This window comes from Danio rerio, chromosome 20 (genome assembly GCF_052040795.2).
Source record: "Danio rerio strain M-AB ecotype USA chromosome 20, GRCz13ab, whole genome shotgun sequence".
NCBI lineage: Eukaryota > Metazoa > Chordata > Actinopteri > Cypriniformes > Danionidae > Danio > Danio rerio.
Window position 1 is genome coordinate 2,719,038 of NC_141040.1, and position 23,463 is coordinate 2,742,500.

Consider the following 23,463-nt stretch of genomic DNA (forward strand, 5'->3'; position numbering starts at 1 on the left):
TATGAGAGCCTAATGTAGGAATTCAATACATCAATGCAGTTAAAGACTTAAACATAACTAGAGGGTGGAGCATATAGTAACTCCTCCCCCTTTTCAAAAACAGCCAATGGTATTTCAATCTGCCATTGATAGTAGTTGAGCTCAAGCACATACAATGAGAAGCATCTTGAAGGGAGCGGGGCATTTCAGACACGAGAGAGCATTTGATAGATGCGGAAGTGACAAACTGCAAGTCTTGGCTGTTTATTCCTTCTAAATGTGAATTTTGTCACTGTTTTGGAGCACACTAGCTTATAGATACTCTCAAAGACTAACATCTAAAACACTTTATTTTAATTTCACTGGAACTTTAGGTTATTTAACAAATTACAGTGGATGTCAATGATTAGCAACCTTCCTCTAACTATCCTACGAAGAGCGGAGCTTTTACTCAGGCAGACACCGAAGCTTCTCATTCATCAACTGCTCTGCTTAAATCCACCTTTCTAAATCCAGCGGCTCCTCTCAGGCCAGACAGATACACCTGTGCTTTGGGGACGAGACTCTCTCCGTCTCGCTTTGTCTGGCAGCTGGCGTCTTTAGGGAGGAACGTCTGAGAGCTGTTGTGTCTCCGCATCAAACTCCAATCACTCTGAGATGATCGGGTCACTTTACTGTGCAGATTAGCCTGAAACACAGATCAGTCCTGCGATTATGAACTGTTCCCTCTCAGTTGATCACTACAAGTTTATTTCGACTTGATTGACTTGGGCAGGGGTGCCCATGGCCAGTACAGGAGGTCCAGTGTCCTGCAGACTTTTGCTCAACACACCTGGCAGGAAGTTTCTAGTATATCTAGTAAAAGCTGGATTAACTGCTTCAGGTGTGTTTGATTTGGGTTTGAACGAAACTCTCCTGGACACCAGCCCTCCAAGACTGAGTTTGGGCACCCCTGCACTAGAAGATTCACTTAGAAGGACCAATCACTCTGATTTGTGTAAAAACAGGGGAATGAATGCCTATGAAGTTGGCAAGTGCAGCTCTCACAGGTGTAGCCCCTCTACAACTGGGAGCATAAAGGCTGCCTTGAGAGGAACCTCTCAAGTGCGTGATTCAGGAAAATCCAGGTCACCCTGTGTACTTTCTAGAAATTGATCTATTTCCAGTTGCATCTTTCCTGATCGAAGTCTCTCTCTGCATGGAGGCAGTGGTTCACAGCTGGCCCTGGGGCAGGCACAAGCATGGACTTTTATACCAGTGAGCCCTCTTGCAGAGACACTGTGCAAGGCCAGGAAGGATGAGGAGCAGGTTTTTTGTGGTTGCGCCTTCTCGGCACACCCAATTGTGGGTTCCAAACCCACACACTTTACCTTACAGCCCATCCTTGACACTTCCACTGAGACCTTCCTCCCAGTGATGGGGCTCCCACATCCACGTCAAGTCTTCCAAATTGGAAGATTTAGGTGATCCACTACCACTAATAGTTTACACCGTCACTAGGGTAAGAGTCACTTCTATGAGTCTTTTTGTTGTTTGACATGACGTCCCCCGAACTTTACTGATCGGTGTTGTGCTTTCCTTACTTTGGTCTAAATTGGAGAGCAGAATTTCGCCCCTCATACTGAAGGTTTACAACATGTCCATTTCCACTCACCATGAGCTGGTGAATGGCTGGACAAGGGGGAGCATGACCTGGTCATCCGGTTCCTCAGAGGCACTAGAAGGCTCAATTTGCCTCATACTACTCTCTCATACCCTCCTGGGATCTCTCTGTAGCCTATTCCAGGGTGCAGAGATACCAATTGTACCACTTGAGTCTGTATCTATCAAGATTCTGTCTCTTAAGACAGCTCTGCTGACCACACCTATGTCATTCAAGAGGGTCGGGGACCTGGAGGCATATTGGGTCAACAAATCTTGCCTAAAATTCAAACTGGATAACCCTTATTTTATTCCAAGGCTACGTGCTCAAGGCTCCTACCACTTCTTTCTGGGACCAGGTAACGAACCTGCAAGCACTGCCTCTGCAGGAGGCAGACCCAGCCCTCTTGCTGCTGTGTCCCATCTGAGCACTGCGCATGTATGTGGATTGCACTCATAGCATAAGATCCTTTGAGAAGCTCTTTGTCTGTTTTGAAGGTTGGCAGAAGGGAAGAGCTGTATCTAAGCTGAAAAGTTGAGTGCTAGGCAACACTTAACACATTTGCAAGATTCAATAATCTCCAAATGGAGCTGGTTATCTAGTCAGTCGGGAGAAAGCTAAGCTTGTTGTCAAAGTACTTGCTGTGGCACACTCCGTAACCCGGAGCTATGAGCATATTATAATGCTCTGCTATCTTGAGTTCCCCGTTGGTGAACCCTAGAGAGTTCCTCCAAGGCCTCCTTCACCTGAGTCGTTGGAGGAGGAGGGTGCAGGCCCATAACATTGTTGGCCAACTTGGCCAACCCATGTTCTAGGGTACGGTGCCAGCTATGTGTGGTTCCCTTTCCAGGTGACTCCATATGCAGTATTATCCACAGTGAGTCCCCCTACATAGACACCACACAGAACTGTGTCCTCCCTATCAGCTAACCATCTTCCATATGTGTGCTCCCCCTAATCAGGGCAAGACCATATGTGTCTTGGTTCCAGGTCTCCACATTTGGGTAGCAGAGACCTCTGCAACGTCCTTCCCCTTTGGGACTGGAAAGCTTTCCCAATGTTCTGTCATATTTAGGGTTAGTTTGGCTTCGTATAAGTGCTTGGCACGATTGGTGAGTATGACATCCCGAACTACTTTTCCCTATCATGGTAATTAGGGCCAGGGACATTGGATGGTTACACTTTTGATGGCACTTGTGTGTTCATGCTACCTGCCTGACACAGATTGCCCCAAAATCGCGTAACAGGTTCAGCTCCTGTGGCAGTTAGGATAGGCTTCGCTAGTTGATCAACTCAACATAAACTTGTAGTGAACAACTAAGGGTAAACCTCTTGGTTATGTATGTAACCCTCATTCTGGAAAGGAGGAAATTAAGACGTTTATGTCCACCTGCCACAGGAGCTGAATCCACAGCTGAATGGATTAAGTAAGTAGTCTAATGAGCTTCCTCTCAAGGCAGCCTTTATACTCCTATTTGCTGAGTGGCTACGCCTGTAAGAGCTGCACTTACCAATTTCATAGGCATTCATTGACCCATTTTTATACAAATCGGAGTGATTGGTCCTAAGCAAATCCCCCAGTCGATCAACCTGACATAAATGTCTCTGTTCCCTCATTTGGGGAATGGGAGTTACATAAATAGACGACGCTCATCTAGCTGACCTGAGATCAGTTTGTCTATTGGTCATCTACCTCAGGGGTTCCCAAACTTTTCAGCACGCGACCCCTAAAATAACAATGCCAGTGACTCGCGACGCCCAATATCCTCTGAGGTGGTTATAAATACAGAAAACTTGCATGCAATGGCGCACACACACACACCAATAGACCAAAGTCTATTCTTCGTTTAGTTTTTTTATGTATTTCAGTGCTGTAAATGGGCCAGAAAGTTTAACCTGGTGTTATAAAATCAATCTGCTGCATCTGACGCTATTGCTGTCTTTAATATAATGTATTTGTCACGTTTGGCGTGATCAAAACAGTACAAAAACAAAAAGGTGTGAATCCAAGTGCAGATATTTATTTACAGTGCAACAAACAAGGTGATCAAAATACAAAGTAACAAACAAATGACAAAACTAGAAACTAAAACAGAGACAAGGCTCAAGAAACAATAACTCTACAAACTAGACTTTAGCAAAAAAATACAAGAACAAGATCAAGAAACTCGGTAGCAAGACTTACTAGAACTCGGGACAAGAATGACAAAGAAGACAAACGACGCAGTGACAAACAGAGGTGAAATGGTTGTATAAATAGTCCAGGAAATTAACAGGAAACAGGAACAGCTGTGAGCCAATTAGTGTACGTGGACCGGGTGTAATGTGCGTGGTATGTATGAACTTGTAGTCTTTTGGGCGCTGTAGTAAATCTTCAGAGTCTGTCAACTACAGCGCCCTCCGGTGGTCACTGACCGTCAGGACAGTATTTACCCCAGGGGTCGCAATCCAATAGAACAAGTAAATAAGCTACTATAGTAACTAAAAAACGACTGTTTTTTTCTCTTCAGTTGGTTATGGATAAAATATGGTAATTCTTATGGCCTAATAATAAGTAGATTTTTGGAAATCACCAGGCAACCCCCCCTTCATTGTTCCGCGACCCCTCAAGGGGTCCCGACCCCCACTTTGAGAACCACTGATCTACCTGACCTGAGATCAGTGTGTGTAGTGTTCATCCAGCTAACCTGAGATCAGTGCATTCCTCTAGCTGACCTAAGATCAGTGTGATTATTTAGCTGACCTGAGATCAGCGTGTTCATCTTGCTGGTCTGAGATCAGTGTGTTCCTCTAGCTAACCTGAGATCAGCGTGTTCATCTAACTGGTCTGAGATCAGTGTGTCTCACCAGTTTAATGGCTTTTCTTCTCATCTCCCACTCGTTCCACTCATAGGAGGTGCAGATGTTGCTCTGCAGAGGGTGGATCTCCGTCTGAACACCGGCGTCACTTTTAGAGATGCTTTTCAGCAGCAGTTTCTGTCCAGATGGCATATGAGAAACGAACAACACACACCTTACAACAACACACACATCAGATATCACAAACTAACAACAATGCAAATAAGGAAAGATTGACTGCACTTTTCTGTTTCGTTAGTGTATGGCCTGTTTATCACCCATAGGAACTTTAGTTCTCTTTAGTAATAAAACATGTGTGGCTCAGAACTCCTCTCTGTGGGCTCTGGATCTTCTCTTCAGAGCTGTATTGTTCCTCACCCCTGCTGTCAGACTCTGGTGTCCGGCTGGCAGCTGAGAGTATGCAGTGCTGCTGGTGAAGTGCTGCTGCAGCTGCAGCAGCTGGATGAGTTCAGGTGTTCTGCTGGCCGTCTCCAGCACCGCTGCTGTGTATTCATCTGCTCGACAGGAGAACTCGTATGCTGCGCTCCTGCTGCTGAACGCGTAATATTTCTCCTTATGCTTCAGCACGCCGATGCTTGTGTTACCTGAGAACAGGAGAGCATGCGCACGTTAGCATTTGTTTCTTATCTTTTCTCCTCTATTGTGACAATCTCACTTCAGGATGACGAACAAATGTGGGCGGGGCTTGATTTTGTGCACAGGGAACTGATTGGACAGTTGTATTCTGCTATTGGTGGATCTCATTTGAGTGACAGGTTGACTCCACCCTCATAACAGTAAACACCAATCAGAAAACAGATGTCATTGGAGAGATGTTAATTTACAATAAACAAAATATTATAAAAGTTAATAGACAAACTTTATGGTGGCTTGAGAAAGCCTCGTCTACAAGTTTGAAGTAGCTTTAAAAGTTAAATCATTGTAGTAGTTTTTAAGAAGTTTGCATTCTCAGGTTTCTAGTATGAGTTGGCATGTTTCTTGCTAAGGTGTACCTAGGGTGTTCTGAGTGGTTACTAAGGCATTGCTAGACGGTTGCTAGGGTGTTCTAGGTGGTTGCTAAGCTGTTCTGATTGGTTGCAAGGTGGTTGCTAGGGTGTTCTAGGTTGTTACTAAGGTGTTATTAGGTGGTTGCTACAGTGTTCAGAATGGTTGCTAAGGTGTTGCTAGGTGGTTGCTAAGGTGTTCTAGGTTATTGCTAAGGTGTTGCTAGGTCATTGCTAGGTGGTTGCCTAGATGTTCTAGGTGATTATTAAGGAGTGCTAGGCACTTCCTTAAGTGTTGCTAGGTGATTGCTAGGGTTTTCTTAGTGGTTGCTAAGGCGTTGCTAGGTGATTGTTCAGGTCTTTCTAGGGGGTTGCTAAGTGGTTGCTATGGTGTTTTTACTGGTGTCTAGATGGTTGCTAAGGCATAGGTGGATGCTAAGGTGATGTTAGGTGGTTGCTAGGGTGTTCTGAGTGGTTGCTAAGGTGTTACAAGGTGGTTACTACGGCATTGCTGGGTGGTTGCTAAGGTGTTGCTAGGCGTTTGCTAAGGTGTTCTGAGTGGTTGCTAACATAAATTAGCATGTTTCTAGTATTATGTATCTAGTATTAGCATTATGCTAGCATTTTTCAAGCTTAAATTAACACATTGTTAGCATGGTTCTAGTATGAATTAGCATGTTATTAGCATGTTTCTAGTATAAACTAGCATGTGGCAAGCATGCATTTAGTATAAATTAGCATGTTGCTAGTATTTGTATAGTATGAATTAGCATGTAACTAGTATGATCAGTATGTCCGTGAGTATGGATTGGTATGTTGTCAGTATGTCCAATGTAAAGTCAATGGCAGTTGTAACAATGGAAGGCTATGGGACAGTTGCTAGGGTGCCGTAAGTGGTTGCTAGGTGTGGCTAAAAAGTTGAAAGGTCATCAGTGATTGGCAGATTGGTAGTCTGAGATAAATGAGCCCAACCTTAAGTCTGTATGACAGTCTGGCGCAAAGTTATGAGAATCACAAATTTTAGTCCAATGTTAAGTCAATGGGACTTTTGTGAATATTCCAGGTCAATTTATTATGAACAGTGCAATATTCCACAACAACAGCAATAATCAATCGTACACTTTGTTTTTGCAGTGATAAAATCTCAGCTACTGTTTCCTGTTTGTACCTGGCAGTAAAAGGCCATTTCTGTCCACCAGAGCGACTCCGCAGAAGCCGTTATACTGCAGCGGCAGATGCTGGAAGTCTGCAGTGCTTTCAGGAAAACAGCATTCACACGAGCTCGTCTCTGACACCAGCACACGCTCCTCTGAACACACACACACACACAACATTAGGAATCTCTTCACACACAAAGACATCAGGAATCAGAGTATGAATCTCATGCTGCAGTGCATGCTGGGAGAATCCTACAAAACTCATCCACGGCTCCCAGAATTCACTGCAGCAATATATCAGCCTTAAACATAAGATTGAAACAATGAATAACAATTAATTTACTCAAATCTGTAGTTTAAACATGATTGAATAGCAGAGTCAGATGCTAATAGAGATGCTGCTCCTGTCGGCTTCACACACACTCTAGAAAACTACATCTAAATCTACAGTCAATATCCCTGATATTTCAGAACTTTGACAGAAATATAAACTAAATATAACTAAATATTAAAAATATGAACTTCAGAATAACTGATTATCAAAGATATAAACATCTCTGACTTTCAGAGAGCTTTTATAACCCCATGATGCTCCAGAAACCCTTAATCTGGAGTCGTGTCGATGAAGAGTTGAGTGAAACCAGCTGATCTGAGTGGCATATTAACACGTGTGTGTGTGTGTGTGTGTGTGTGTGTGTGTGTGTGTGTGACCTGCTGTCCCAGAGCATCTGTCAGCATCAGTGCGCACCGCCAGCTCCATCTGATCTGGGGTCAGCAGAGACTCTGCTGTCAGGAAGACTCTCAGTCCAGATGTCACATTAGTGAGCATGCTCAGTAGCAGCATCTCCTGCTCTAGCCCCGCCCACAGCCGGCCCACTGCGCTGAAATGAGGCTGAAGAGGAGAAAAACACACAGAAACTAGTTACCATGATGCCACTACAAAACAAACATTAACTAACCACCACACACACACACACTAACAACAGTGAACAGCACACACACACACTAACATTACTAATCAGCGCACACACACTAACAACACTAAACAGCACACACTAACAGCACTAAACTGCACACACACAACACACACACACACTATCAACACTTAACTGCACACATACAACACACACTAACAACACACTAACATTACTAATCAGCTCACACACACACACACTAACATTACTAATTAGCACACACACTAACAACACTAAACTGCACACACACTAAACACTAAACCGCGCTCACACAAACACACTAACATTACTAATCAGAGCACACACAAACAGCACACACACTAACATTATTTATTAGCACACACACACACTAACATTACTAATTAGCTCACACACACACACACACACACTAACATTACTAATCAGCGCACACACACAAACAGCACACACACACACACTAACATTACTAATCAGCTCACACACACACACACACACACACACAAACAGCTCTAAAACAATATCTGTGTATTCTCATTCCTCTTGGAGTGTCTGTGTCTGTGCATGTGTTAGACATCAGTCTCAATATTCAGTTTCTGCAATAAACGTCTCTGCATCTTTCAGTTCACGCAGACTTTAATCCAGATTTATGCACTGTGTAATATCACTCAGCTCTTACTGTGGTTTTTCTGGAGTGAAAGACAGCAATACACTTTAATATCAGTCTTATATAGATACTGTGGTGAACACAGTGTAAAATGCAGTATATGAGGGACTCACAAACACGTGTGTTGTTGGCACTGTAGTTTTGGTGTGAATGGCGTCTCTCAGGAGTGTCATTCGACTCATTAGATCCGACTGTAAACGTGTCACTTCCTGTGCACACAGGATGACGTCCGCCTGATGGAAACATCAACATCTCGTTATTAAACTGTTTACATTATTAAACACTCATTCGTTACACCCCCTGTTGTCTGAATACTCAACATTAGTGCTCATTCACAATTACACGCTGTATTTGACTCAAATAAATAAAAACCCTTCTGCTGAATATGAATATGCATGATGAAAAACATTTGTTAGGGTCAGTATATTCTACACAATATCTGTCTATTCTCGCTCCTCTTGAAGAATGTGTGTCTATGTGTTAGACATCAGCCTTTCCAGATCACTGAGCGCCTACTCACACAATGCTATTTGAACCATGCCCAGGCCTGTTTACCGGATCGTTTGAGAAGTGTGAGTGCTCTGAATCAGGGTCAGGCACGGTTCACTTGGCCGGCCCTGGCCTGGCTGGAAGAGGTGGGCTTGAGTGCCATACAATTGTGTGAGATTGCAAAATGTGCCTGAGCCCGAAACTGAAAGCGAGACGTGACTTTTAAGGGACTGTTTGATATGGATTTATTAATCATTCTTACCGTTCAATAATCGCAAACTGTCGTAGATTATTAAAGATGCAAACCCCTCACTGCACCACAGCTGCACCTTCAGCAAACCTCCTAATTCCTGCAGCTCGAGGACTTTATTATTGTTTATGAGCGTCAAAAGTGGCTGATCTGTTCAGCGAAATATTTGACTGCATGTCACTGCATATCAAACGACTAAAGCGATATGACTGAAGAAATCTCCACTGTGCTGAGCGAGAGCGCTTACTGGACAGCGCAGCATCAATGACGTGCCCAGGCCCGAATGTAATGTGAGTGCGGGCCGTTAGGGGAGACGAGAGGGGGGGGCAAGCGTGCTTTGTCCTGGTTCAAGGCAACTTTACATAGTGTGAGTAGGGCGTACTTAGCACTCCACTGGACTGCTGAAGCTCAGACGCTGCAGCACATGACAAAGTGTACGTGTGTGTGGTCACGTGGTGAACGTTTTTATCGGTATCGTGTGGACGGAGGGCTGTTCAAAAATACTAATGAAACGCCAGTGTGGATGTGGATTGTTTTCGTTTTAAAATGGCATTTTAAAATTACAGTTTTTCTTGTTTGCTTTGACCTGGTTAAAGAAACTAGGTTCCACTTCATTTTCATTATCACTATCCCAGCAGAGCAGAAGACAGGTCTTGCAAATGTGTAAACCCTTTCTCATTGGGTTGACACATTTTCCCCACCATTTTTCAAAACCGTTAACACGGATGTCATTCAAGCAGTCCAAACTCCATTGTTTTAGCTATGCTAACCAAACAGAAACCATCTATTCCTAACCATTAGAAACCACCAAGATCAGTATGAATCCACTGAAGCACCGGTTTGACACTCCTTCACACAAATCTTCATTTAGCAATCAGTCTGCAAACATTGAAAATGGTGGAAGGTCTGTGTTGTTCTGTGACAGCATGGATGGGGGAGGTCAATAATGGCTATGTGCCATATTCCCAAAAGATTTCACTGTATATTGGTTTACATGTGTGTATTTATTTATTTTTTTTACAGTATTGCATTTTTCAGCCACAGTTTGAAAAATGTCATGAATTCAATATAAATTTAATCAAAGTATTTCTTATTCTGGATCCAATTCTCTTTGCAAAAAGGCAAATTTGACAGCCCAAATAGAAAGACAACAAATGGCATTGGCAATAGGCTACAATGTCAAGCAACAGTGCACTGATTCACACTGAGTTCTGTATTTTGTTGTCTATTGTGTAATGATTAATTGAAAGAGTTCATATACTTGTTTGCAAGTTGTGTTGTTTGAAGGTAAAACTAGCTTTTGTTGTATATGTTAAATGTTTTGACACGGTATGTGCATTTTGCAAGCAAATTGTGTCATTTTGACCAAGAGTGCCGCTGTTTAGGCCAGTGTGTGTTAACTGTTTTGAAAATGTGGAGTTTCAGTTGACGGCTGCATCAAATCAATCAAGAAAAACTGTAAGATCAAGTGTGCCGCAAGCCTACGTTTGAGTGAAGGTCTCGGCCGTTAGATCGCCCCCTTGGGGCTGGCTGCAGTACAAGTCATAAAGCCCGCCTCCTCCGTGTTAATGAAGGAGACTTGAGCCCAAGTAAAAAAAATTATTACACTTGCAATAAAATGTCCCGAAAGATGGTTCTGGTGGATTAAGGCGCTGGTTATTGTGCTGAAATAGGTGCAGATCTTCATTTTTGTAAACAGTTTGTTTTTAGCAGTAATTTAATGCTGGGCGTGTCATCGTGATTGACAGCGGTGATTGACAGTTTCTCAAAGCAGCGCGTCTGAGCTTCGGCAGGAGACTGAAGTGTTTTTATTCGATTTCTGTGTTATTTTACCATGATAAGATGAGTTCAGCAGTAAACTACAGTTTCTGACATACATGATCCTGGTGGAACACTGTTTATTCGCTAAGGTCAGAGCTTTTTTCGGGCTTTATTAGTTTGCTGATACACGCCTAACCACCCAGATGACAAAATACACTCGGACCAGTTCGGCTAGATTCTCGCCTGCCGGAGACTTACCCCTCAGAGCTCAGACTGACTACCTCTGCTGGACCTACTCCGGATGCCTGGACTCACTGCCCGATTCCAGCCCGAGTCAATCGAGCCAGATGCGGCGGCCGAGCGAGCCGGCGCTGCCGCATGCGAGGCGGAATCAGCCCGCGACGCCGCGAGTAGGTTAAGCGCTGCGGCCCGGAGCTGGCGCGATTGAATATAAAAAAAAACTCATATTTGTTAACGTTATTACATCCATTTGTGTTGATATGACAGCAAACGCATGCTGAGAAGTTCGGGGGGCGTGGTTGATTTTACATAAAGCGTTTGGTTGGAAGCTCGACTCATTTTCGCGGCTCCTCCTCTGGCTCCATCAGACAGTCCTTCTGCGCATGTCAAGGCTCCAATTTCAGCAGTCTTTTGAGACAGTTTGTGCCCGTAAAGCAGGTGTTTTGCCCTCAAGGCGTTTAATGGGAAAAGGGGCTGTCGCGTCGTCCATATTTTTTACAGTCATTGTGTAAGACGTATTAGTGTGAACGGGGCCTAAATGTGTCGTTTTCGCGAGAGGGTTGCTGCTGCAACGGGGGCGGAGGATCGCAATGCCAGATCAGCATTGTGATATCTATCGGCCATCGGCGATGGACAATGGCATGGTCTATTAACCCAACCCTACGTCGTGCAAACGTCAGTGACAGAACACTCATTAATATTCATGACCCTTCCAAATAAGGTAAAAACTGATCATTTTATCCCAGGGCAGACTCCTAAGGGGGTAAACTAAGATGTTAAACTGTTTCTGGAGATCGTTTGCACTCAGCAAAACTTCACACCTTCTCTGTAGATATCAGAGATCAGTTTAAACATGTTGATTCAGAGCTCTCTGGCAGCTGTAGTTTGGCTTATTATTATTTTAGCAGCAGAGATGAGTGTGAACGCACCAGTGTGAGTCTGAGGAAGGCCTCATGCTGCCGTGTGTTGTACAGAGCCTGTGTGAGCAGCCGGGGCGGGACGGGGCTCTGGCTGTGTGCTGTGTCCCGCTCAGAGATCTGCTCCAGCAGGCCGGTGTACTGCCAGCACAAACGCTCGCAGGACGCCAGTTCACGCTCCAGATCTGAGACGACGCCCGGCAGCTTCTCGTTCAGGATAGACGGCACTGCAGGAGGAAACACACACCCGACATGAGCTGCTGATGATGATGATGATGATGAAGAGGATGAAGAGGCAGACGTACGGCTCTGGATGGCCTCCCCTCCTTCACCGTTGTCCTTGTTGAAGAGCCGAATGCCGCTGACGATTAGAGAGTTTTCCTTCAGCTGCTGCTCTTTGTCTGATTTCAGCAGAGACATGAAGCTTCCCAGCTGAGACGGGGGAAAGATGCTCTGCAGAGCCGCTAAAAGACACACACACACACACACACACATACAATCAAAAAAAACGGTTGGAGCTCTGGATTATATAGTGGACTATGGTGCCGTACAGCTTCAGTGTGTGTGTTTGTATGTGTGTGTGTACCTGTGGTCTCTCTCACGGTGTTGATGTCTGTGCTGGAGCTCAGGTTGGAGCTCTGGATGATGTAGTGGACTATGGTGCCATACAGCTTCTTCAGATCTTCTCTGCTCTTTGCTCTGCTGTCAGTGATTTCTCTGCTCAGCGACTGCAGACGAGACTGAAGGAGCTTCTGCTGCATCTCCAGAAACTCCCCTGAGACACACACACACACACCTGAATCACTGAATGATGAATCTGGTTTGTCCCTCATGCTGAACAGCGCTGGAGCTCTTAATAAAGATCAGATCATCATCAGGTTTCAGCAGTTCTTTACTAATGACTTCTGGAAACTTGCAGCTCTCAGTGAATGTAGACGAGGACTTTTGTAGCCGTCTGACAGAAAGAAAGTCAGTCAGGTCAGTAATAAAGGAGCTACTGATGTGGTTTGTGGAGGTGTTTCATGATCTTCTGCTAATATTCTGACAGATTGAGTGTGATTTACTTTAGTTGTGTTCATCTACGGCTGTGACTCAAGTCCAAATATGACCATAAAAAAAGATTGATTTATCAAATAGAGGTTTATTCCACACTCTCAGGGGATGTCAAAGCTGCGATGTGTAAGATTGACCCCCCACTGGTTGAACTGGGTATTGCAGTTTAATTAAAACAGTTTACTAGTAATGTCAGCTATTTGGGCAGTGGTGGTAAGAGTACAAAAAAATTGTACTCAATTACAAGTACTGTTACATTGCTGAAATTGTACTCAATTACAAGTAAAAGTACTGGTGTTAAAAAGTACTCAAGTAAAAGTACAAATTACTCTTCGTAAAAACTACTCAAATTACAAAATTACAAATTACTTTTTTAGCTTGGCGATATTGGTGGAATTATCCATAAATGCGGAGTCAGACAAGATCCAGGCAGTAAAACACATTTTACATAACACATTTAAAGATGCTATAAACACTTTTAAAACTGTGTAAACAGCATTAATTATAGATTATAATTATAGAGCACCTATAGAGGAAACCCACGCCAACATGGGGAAAACATGCAAACTCCACACAGAAACACCAACTGACTCAGCCAGGGCTTGAACCAACAAACTTTTTGCTTTGAGGCGATAGCAATACCCACTGCGCACCATGATTATTTTACAAAAACAATGTTTTGTTATTTTGAGTATAAAGATAACAGAAATATGCACAAATGCACAACTTTTTATCATTTCAAATGATGCCTCTTTTATCTGTACGATCAATAGATGATGTAATAAATAAAAAAAAAAACACTTGCAAATTATGGAGAAACTTTGTTAATTACCTAATTCGCGAACTGAACCGTCAGAAACCACAGAACAACACTGCCTAGTGCCTAAACATATTATTAATAAATATAATATCACACAAATTAAGTTGTCTTCTTACCATAGTGTTTTTTTTTAGATTATAGATTGAAGTCTTTAAAAAAAGGGTTTCTGCAGATATCATAATGGCAAATTTAAGACTTTTTAAGACCTCTTTAAGACCATAAAGTATTAAATTTAAGACCTATATCACAATATCAAAATCATGCAAGAGAAAATGCAAAAACACAAAATTTGTGGTAAAATAAAATTATTGAAATAGAACAGTACTGAAGACAGGTTAGATGCACCATTGAAGTGCAGGAACAAAAAAACAAAGAAACAAACATTTTGAAGCCGATTTATACTTTCGCCTGGCTCCGCATTGCACACCTCCGCTGACTGTGCACGCACCTCACGAAATGGATGAGACTTTAATACTAGACGCGTTCGTCATTGTGATATTCTTTAAAACATCAGGGGCCAGTCAAAAGAAACCTCACTGTAAAGTCAGACGGATAAACAGAGAAGTACAACGTTTCCAGAACTACGTCATATCTTTAATATTGTTCAAGATTTTAAAAATAATTATTTTTCATTATTTTTATAATTTATTATGATTACAAAGTTGGGTGACGGGGTGGGGCAGTGGGTAGCGCTCTCGACTCAAGGCAAAAAGGTTGCTGGTTCAAGCCTTGGCTGGGTCAGTTGGCATTTCTGTGTGGAGTTTGCATGTTCTCCCCGTGCTGCGTGGGTTTGCTCAAGATGCTCCGGTTTTCCCCACAGTCCAAAGACATGCATTTTAGGTGAATTAGGTAAGCTAAATTGTCTGTTGTTGTAAATGAGAATGGGTTGCAGCTGGAAGGGCATCCGCTGTGTAAAACATATGCTGGATAAATTGGCGGTTCATTCCGCTGTGGTTACCCCAGATTAATAAAGGAACTAAGCCAAAAAGAAAATTAATGAATGATTATAAAGTTTTATAACTATTCAAGATTTTTGTAATTAAAGTTTGATGCATCACTCACTTGTGTTTATATCTCGGACAGTTCTACCTATTAAAGTTAAATTTCAATGACAACAGAACATGGGTTACTCTACAATTATTTTTTTTTTATTCTGGCAAAAATAATAGAAAAAAAAAATATTTTTTTTTGCCCACTCAACAATTGACACATTATTGTCTGGCTAGTTTCTGTCCTCTACTAATGAGCTGAAAAGGCAATAATGGTCCAACAATCCTGTCCATTATCACCAATAAAGCCTAGAAATTGGGCATCAGTATACTGTAAGCCGATGGGCTCATATATTCTTTTCCATTTATCAAATACTTAATTTGTTACTTAATTTTTGTTACATTGCTTTAACTTCAAAATGATACATCAGTTTAAAACCAATAAATGGTGGAAAAACATATTCTGTAATCTTAAAACCACCTGGGTCTCCACTTTTGCCATGGCCTCTTTTTTGTTGTAACAAACTTATCCCCCAGGTTTTTTCAAACTTTAACAAAACACTTCCTTTCCATGGCTGTTGCAATTTTTAGCCAAGAATTATTGGTCATCTGGTTATCTCTATGCTGATCACGCATGGTCGGATAGTTAAGATGTCTGTACAGTCGTACTGTTACAGACAAAATCTCTTTAAAGTGATTCAAATTCAACTCAAATCAAGCGCGGCGCCGCGCGAACTGTTCACCCGAAATCATGTCGCGCGCATCCAAAGTGAACCTCCGCAAACACGGCGATGACGTCACATTCGCCGCGCGCACTGCATTTAAGTCATATTGCATGCTGGTCTTTTCTTATTTGTAGTTTTAATACTGCAAATTACAATAGGAATAGTGAAATAAAGAACTACACCACCACGAAACCAAGCAACAACAACAAAAATTAAATGAGCATTAGGAGTAGCGATACATGTACATCGGAAAAATAAGACCTGTGCAAACATATTTCAGACCTAGAACAGCGAATTTGAGACTTTTTAAGGCCTAAAATTTAGATGTTTATTTTTTAGACATTTTAAGACCCCAGGGAAACCCTGTGTAAGCCGGATGGCACAGCAGTGGGCAGGTTTCATCCACTTTTTTTTTGCGCTTTTTGGATATGCACATAAAAACGGTTGATGGAAACGCTATAATGCGCATATATTTTGAAAATGTGTGTGAATGGACAATCCAGCAGGCTAAGCACATTGTAAAACATCTAAAGTGTTGTTTTGGTCATTCTAAACCGCCTCAACCATTTCAGTATTATATTGTATTAATAACGACCTCCAGAATTGTCAAGAGTGCCTGCACTCCGTGTCTCGCGCCCAGCGCGCGTTCACTGCATGCAGGATTACCTTCTGATGTGCAAGTCACTTATTAAATGAAGATAATTTATTCACGCAGCTGCTCCTACTGATGCAAATTCTGTTTTTACTTTTGATATTTGTCGCCAGTTAATCAGGTGGCAATTTTGTTCTCTTTGACTTGTTGGACGGAAACGCTGCTTTATTTGCCGTCTTTTATGCGATATTCTAGTTTTGGGCATACATTTAATTAGCATTTTAGATGATACCATAGCTATTCACATCAGCACAGCTGTCCCCTTTTTTCCCTATGTACCTGTAGGTGAACAGCTCATCCAGGTGTGGCAATGGGCATTCATCCTCTGCTATTTCTTCCTCATTTCTCCTGTCTTAAATCTCCATATGTCAATTGATAACTTTGTGACTGTATGATGACGGTCACGTAAATCTGCAGTAGCCTGAACTTGTTTTTCGGTTCAAATAATGTACCAGGCTTTTCATTGGTCCGTTAAGATCAGCTTTTTTTATTGGCTACCGAAATGCTGGTCAGTGCGTGGCTGAAATATTAATTTATTTACAGTACTCTGTAACGAATTGTGATTTTAAAAGTAACGAAGTAGATTACTCAGCTTAATTTGTACTCAAGTACAAGTAAAATTACAGGCTTAAAATTCTACTCATGAAAGTACAATTACCCAAAAAATGTACTTAATTACAGTAACGTGAGTAGTTGTAATTCGTTACTCCCACCACTGTATTTGGGTTTACAGTCAGGCCCGGATTGGCCAATCGGGAGGACTGGGATAGTTCCCGGTGGGCCGGTCTGTTTAGCCACGAGGGCTGGTGTTTCTAGCTGCTTGCACTCTCAGCAGTGGAACTTTCTTTTCATTATTTATTTGACCATAGCCTTACTCTTTTTATTCATTATTTTGCCGCAGCTCCGCTCTTCTTATTTATTGTCTCGCAGCCCCATGAGCAAAATGCAGCCTGCAGGGTAATGATGGTGTAACTATCATTCCGGCCATACTTGTGTAACAGCGCCATTGTAGTCCAGTGGTCAGCACGTTGCCTTGCAATGTCGTCCATCTGTGTTCGATCCTCACCTGAGTAATTCTTTTTTCTTTCTTCATTTGTATTGATAAAACTGTAAGGTTGTTGAACATTTGAAGTTCTAAATCAGCTGTTTTCTTGACAAAGACGTGATAGTGTAATTAGAAACTGAATTGGAAATGACCTTATTTTAATATAGTCAGTCGTAAACTGAGGTGGGCTGGTCTAATGCTTGAAACTCCAGGGCTGTAAAGGAGTCCCACTCCGGCCCTGTTTACAGTGCATCTGCGATTTTTGAGTCTCAAACTCTCCCACTGTAACACAATGCAACAAGCGCTGCTGAAGAAGAACAGACCAGCCAGACCTATAAATAAAACACTATAAAACACTGGAATTGTCTCAAATATCCTCTTTTTTGTTCAACAGAAGAAAGAAACTCATTAAGGTTTGAACCCACTTGAGGGAGAGTAAATAGTCAGTACATTTTCATTTTTGGGTGAACTACCCCTTTAATCACCATTTGGTTTGCTTTACTCAAGAATATTTTCTCAGGCATATGTTTGAGTACTTTTTACGCCCCTGCTGTGATCTCCGCTGCTCTGGGTTGTGTTCACACTTACGTCGAGGAGTGTAGTTCATGTCGAAGTAAACCTGCATCTTAATGGTTTGGAGAGTTGGACTGGTCTGGTCCATGAGTCTGTCCACACACAGCTGCAGACACAAGACACAGCCTCAATCAGTCAAAGATAGGGGTGTAACTGATCACAAATCTCATGGTTCAGAGCTCATTATGGTTTTTTAGTCACGGATCGGACCATTTTTTTGTATCAGCCAAAAAAAGGGGAAGACAAATGTAATTTGCTTTCCATTTATTACAAAAAATAGTACTGCAGGAAACTTTTGGTTTTAACACACAGAAATAAGAACCTGTGATTGTATTAAAAATAAAATCAAGAAATAATCAGCTGAATTAAAATAAACTGTGAAATATTCAGTACTATGAAAAATTAAATGTTACTACTACTGCTGCTGATAACACTAAATGTAGAAATCTAACATTCTAATTTGTACAACCCACATTTATTTTTAGTCTCATCTTCAATAAATGATTCAGATATTCACTCATTAAACTTCATGTTTCATTGCTAGATGATCATTTCTGAAGAATTAGTCAGTGGCATATTTTTGATGGCTGCTTGTCGCCACCTACTGGTTAATAAATGTAATTGCTTGTTAAATGCATATGACGGAGATTTTAATCTTTATCATAAACATCAGTGATTTTAACTACACTATAAACTGTTCTCCCAGAACTTCTACATAATTTATGTTGCGTGGGTGTTGAGATCCCGATCTTTTAATGATTAACCGTGTGACTTACACTGAACGCATTAATGCAGACTAAACAAGTAGTGACAGAAAACACCTTTAGTAACATGAGAAACCCACCACATCCTGAATAACCCACCACAACTTTTGCCGTCATCATTATATTTTACAGGAAAGCCTAAATGCTTTCATACATGAGATTTGAATTCGAAATTTAAAGGACTGATGTATTGTTCCACAGTCCATGTGTGTTACAGCCCTAGTCAAAGATCATGTTGTTACCTTTTCCACCTAAAATAAATCAACACTTTATATTTGATTAGCGATATGCATTAAGATACATTTAGATTTTTTAGAAGTTTCAGATGTTCAAATAGGCTAGTCGTCTCTCAGAATATCATCCAATCATAACAAACCAAACATTAATGAAAGATGTAGAAATGTTAAATGTAACATAGCAATTGATGTGGATGGATGGATGGATGGATGGATGGATGGATGGATGGATGGATGGATGGATGGATAGATAGATAGATAGATAGATAGATAGATAGATAGATAGATAGATAGATAGATAGATAGATAGATAGATAGATAGATAGATAGATAGATAGATAGATAGATAGATAGATTGTTTACCTCAATAAGTTTCTGCACATCTTGCTTTGTAAGAGTTCTGTCCACGTTGAAATGATTGGTGGGGTCCAGAACAACAGCTTTCACCTGGACACAATAATAATTCAGTGTTGTTGTGTGTTTTTTTTACCTGGACACAATAATAATTCAGTGTTGTGTGTCTTTTACCTGGACACAATAATAATTCAGTGTTGTGTGTCTTTTACCTGGACACAATAATAATTCAGTGTTGTGTGTCTTTTACCTGGACACAATAATAATTTAGTGTTGTGTGTTTTTCACCTGCACACAATCAACCACTGACCTGAAGAGTTGTACAGTTGTTCAGTCATGTAAGTTAGTGTTGTGTGTTTGTGTAACGTTACTTCAGACTCACCATGAACGCGATAAGAGTCTCACTCAGAGTTTGTCCTCTGCTCAAACACGTCTGCGAGATTTCTCGGATGATGTTTCTTATCACTCCTTCAGCCTGTGAACTCGACATGATGACCAGCTACTGTATTTACCGCGTTTGCCGTGTTTTTACACTCATTAGTGTCCGGCGGCGGTGTGTCTGTCCTCTCGCGTTGTATCGTTGTCATGGAGATGGACCGTGTGCGCATGGGCTTCTGCACCAAACACAAACACGAGCTGCTGAATGCCTGATCTGACTGGCTCTGCAGGTGTGCAGGTTGTGGCCGGTATGAGTTTATAAAGTTTTTTAAAATAGGAATATATTTTCAAGTCGACGTTTAATGTGAGTGAAATAAGTTACCAAACAACCCTATACCTGTCACGAGTACACAACCACATTCACCATCAGGAGGCGGCATGATCGCGTACATAGACGTTTGCTTCCACAATCCAAAATAAACAAATACATTTACCTAAGTGACTTTACACCAACCTTAGCGAGCAATGCGTCACTCTTTAAATACACGTGTATTTCGGTGATATCTTTATCCTCAAGTATAGCCTTCCTTTAACAAAATAGGCCTGTGTTTGAAATTAATTTTAATTTTGTGCTGATTATAATTTATAGTTGGCTTTACTAACTATACTATAAAACACTAATGAATAATATCAGTTTTATTGTAAAATATAAAAAGTCTTTTATTATTATTTTATTATTATAATTTTTTTAAATTAATATACGAAAATGAGAATATAGAATCACAGTATATTACCAAGAAATTGAAGAGACAAAAAGAAAGTTGTTGTTGAAAAAGAAGTTGTTGTTTCTTTTTGGAAAAAGAAACAACAACAGATAACAAAAAAAAAAAAAAAAAAACAGGAGGGGTAAATACATTACACATTAAAGAAAAAGATTATATAATTTACAAATTTCAGTTGTTTTTAAAGCCTTTTTTGTAAAAGAGTTAGACACTGTGTCAAAGTAATACTGCATTTCAGTAAGCAAAATATATATATATATAAAAAAAAGTTTTTTGGTTTGAAAATTTACATTTATGGATATAAAATTTTGTTAATAAGATAAGAAGATTAAGAAAATATGTTTTCTTTTTATGTAAAGCGCCCGTTCATTATTTTTTTATTCCTACCTAGTACGTTTTGTATGAATGACGTACATTTGAAACAGGGCCTTTATTTTGAAAGGCGTGTGTGCGCTCACTCGGAAGTGCCTGTCTGACGGTCGCTACATTCGTGCAGGAATCAGAAATGTGGACAGTCGCGTCAGTCAGAGGAAGATAACCGACCATCATTACCGTCACTGAGTCACCGATACAACACAGACATGGCGAGCGGTAAGCGACGACTGACAACCGGCAGATGAGTGCTGACGCGTCTCAAGCTGACTGTGTGTGTGTGTGTGTGTGTGTGTGTGTGTGTGTGTGTGTGTGTGTGTGTGTGTGTGTGTGTGTGTGAGTGAGAGAGAGAGAGACAGTAAGTGAGAAAGAATGTGTAAATGTGTGGGTTTGTGTGTGTTCTGATTTGCTAGTGTTGTTTAGATTGTGTGTTGTGTGTTGTGTGTGTGTGTGTGTGTGTGTGTGTGTGTGTGTGTGTGTGTGTTCTGATGTGCTGGTGTTCTCTGTGTGTGTGTGTGTGTGTGTGTGTGTGTGTGTGTGTGTGTGTGTGTGTGTGTGTATGTGTGTGTGTTTTGTTTTTGTGTGTGTTCTGTATATGTGTGTGTTCTGATGTGCTAGTGTTCTGAGTGAATGTGTGTTTGTGTGTGTTTGTGTGTGTTCTGATGTGCTGGTGTGTGTGTGTATCTATTTGTCTGTCTGTCTATATAAATAAATATATATATATATAGTGTGTGTGTGTTCTTTGTATGTGTTCTGTTGCGCTAGTGTTCTTTTGAGTGTGTGTGTGTGTGTGTGTGTGTGTGTGTGTGTGTGTGTGTGTGTGTGTGTGTGTGTTTGAGCATATATTTGTGTGGTTGTGTTTTGAGTTGTTGTGTATGTGTGTGTATGTGTGTGTGTGTGCGCGCGCGCATATTTATCTGTATATATATGTCTGTGTAAGTGTGTGTTTGTGCAGTGATGTTTTAATCTGCCTGTGTGTGTGTGTGTGTGTGTGTGTGTGTGTGTGTGTGTTTCTCAGAGTCGGTGAGTGTGCTCTTCAAGCTCTACTGTCTGACTGTGATGACCCTGATCGCCGCCACATACACCGTGGCCCTCAGGTACACCAGGACAGTGTCCACAGAGCTCTACTTCTCCACCACCGCCGTCTGCCTGGCCGAGATCATCAAGCTGCTGCTCAGTCTCGTCATGCTGGTCAGGTGAGGGTGCATGTGAGAAAGAGAGAGATTATGTATGTATATGTGCGAGAAGTGCTCAGCACCGTGGAGATTGCTTTAATTATAATGTTTTGTATTATTTTAAGTGGTTTGATATGCAGTGACACACCGTGAGATCTTTTGCTGAACAGATCCAGCACTTTTGATGCTCATGAATGTTCATAAAGTCCTCGTGCTGCAGGAGTTAGGAGGTTTGCTGAAGGTGCAGCTGTCATGCAGTGAGGGGTTTCTGTCCTTAATAAACTATAGCTGTCATGTTCATTAAACGGTAAAAATTAGGAATAAATCCATATGAAACAGTCCCCTAAAAGTCACGTCACATCTTCAGTTTCGGGCTCAGGCGTTCTTTGCACACACACTACAAGCGTACAGCGCCAAAGCTTAACCAAACCGCACTATGGCATACCTCTTCCAACCGGGTAACTAAACTGCACATGGGCCCGATTCGGAGCATTCACACCTGTCAAACGTGCCCATTTGGGTCCGCTCTCAGAGAAGTGTGTGTGTGTGTGTGTGTGTGTGTGTGTGTTTGTGTGTGTGTATCTGCTCTCAGAAAAGTGTGTGTGTGTGATTTGCTCTGTGATGTTCTGTCCTCAGAGAGACCGGAGATGTGGGCCGCTGTCGAGCTGCCCTGGTCACACATATATTCAGGAGTCCCAAAGAGCTGCTGAAGCTGAGCGTCCCGTCAGTGGTCTACGCCATCCAGAACAACATGGCCTTTGTGGCCCTGAGCAACCTGGACGCCGCCGTCTACCAGGTGAGCTGAGCAGACATCAAAGACCACCTGAGGGAAACACCATTGTCATCATCACACACACACACACCTGTGCACCATAATAATAATCAGACTAGATAGAAATAAAATAGTTTAATAGATAAATAAATAGTTTTAGAAATAAAATAGTTTAATAGATAAATAAATAGTTTTAGAAATAAAATAGTTTAATAGATAAATAAAAAGTTTTAGAAATAAAATAGTTTAATAGATAAATAAATAGTTTCAGAAATAAAATAGTTTAATAGATAAATAAATAGTTTCAGAAATAAAATAGTTTAATAGATAAATAAATAGTTTTAGAAATAAAATAGTTTAATAGATAAATAAATAGTTTTAGAAATAAAATAGTTTAATAGATAAATAAAAAGTTTCAAAAATAAAATAGTTTAATAGATAAATAAATAGTTTCAGAAATAAAATAGTTTAATAGATAAATAAAAAGTTTTAGAAATAAAATAGTTTAATAGATAAATAAATAGTTTCAGAAATAAAATAGTTTAATAGATAAATAAAAAGTTTTAGAAATAAAATAGTTTAATAGATAAATAAATAGTTTTAGAAATAAAATAGTTTAATAGATAAATAAATAGTTTCAGAAATAAAATAGTTTAATAGATAAATAAAAAGTTTTAGAAATAAAATAGTTTAATAGATAAATAAATAGTTTTTTACAATTCTATTGTGATAAAAAAAAATCTATATAAATAATGAAAAATTATACACACACACAAACACACTATGTATATATGTATGTGTATGTATGTGTGTATTTATGTGTGTGCACATTATATTTTTTTCTTCTGGAGAAAGTCTTATTTGTTTTATTTCGGCTAG

At 40.9% G+C, this 23,463-nt stretch overlaps 4 protein-coding genes across 11 annotated transcripts in view; 2 read left to right on the forward strand and 2 right to left on the reverse strand.

Annotated features, from left to right (window-relative positions):
* Positions 1-23,463, reverse strand: part of ppil4 (peptidylprolyl isomerase (cyclophilin)-like 4) — an 892,903-nt gene that overhangs the window by 556,003 nt on the left and 313,437 nt on the right. The gene's annotated exons all lie outside the window — the stretch shown is intronic.
* The window catches only part of akap7 (A-kinase anchoring protein 7), a gene marked incomplete at its 3' end in the record, with an annotated part of 498,825 nt that overhangs the window by 219,437 nt on the left and 255,925 nt on the right, over positions 1-23,463 (forward strand).
* On the reverse strand, positions 309-19,692 carry cfap206 (cilia and flagella associated protein 206). Of its 2 annotated transcripts, none has more exon segments than NM_205617.1 (12): positions 309-667; positions 4,469-4,612; positions 4,838-5,064; positions 6,632-6,772; positions 7,332-7,512; positions 8,351-8,470; positions 11,907-12,121; positions 12,200-12,358; positions 12,481-12,669; positions 17,767-17,857; positions 19,115-19,198; positions 19,488-19,658. In NM_205617.1, coding segments are annotated over 12 exon segments (1,875 nt in total). In that variant the 5' UTR covers positions 19,596-19,658; the 3' UTR covers positions 309-451.
* Positions 20,752-23,463, forward strand: part of slc35a1 (solute carrier family 35 member A1) — a 12,560-nt gene continuing 9,848 nt past the window's right edge. For 3 of the 4 annotated variants that reach the window (XR_015517382.1, XR_015517383.1, XR_015517384.1), the window contains exons 1-3: positions 20,752-20,856; positions 21,656-21,833; positions 22,449-22,608. Coding sequence is in view for 1 of the 4 variants with exons in the window: in NM_001128811.1 (NP_001122283.1) it covers positions 20,847-20,856; positions 21,656-21,833; positions 22,449-22,608 (348 nt within the window). In the remaining 3 variants the exon portion in view is untranslated. 4 annotated transcript variants of the gene reach the window in all.

Excerpts from the sequence above, each read along its gene's own strand:
- cfap206 (XM_087296499.1), bottom strand. The coding sequence starts at position 19,595 with ATGTCGAGTTCACAGGCTGAAGGAGTGATAAGAAACATCATCCGAGAA. Across the intron at positions 12,670-17,766 it reads CATGAACTACACTCCTCGAC|GGGAGTTTCTGGAGATGCAG; the intron begins GTAAGTGTGAAC and ends TGTGTGTCTCAG. Across the intron at positions 12,122-12,199 it reads AGGGGAGGCCATCCAGAGCC|TGCCGTCTATCCTGAACGAG; the intron begins GTACGTCTGCCT and ends TTCCTCCTGCAG.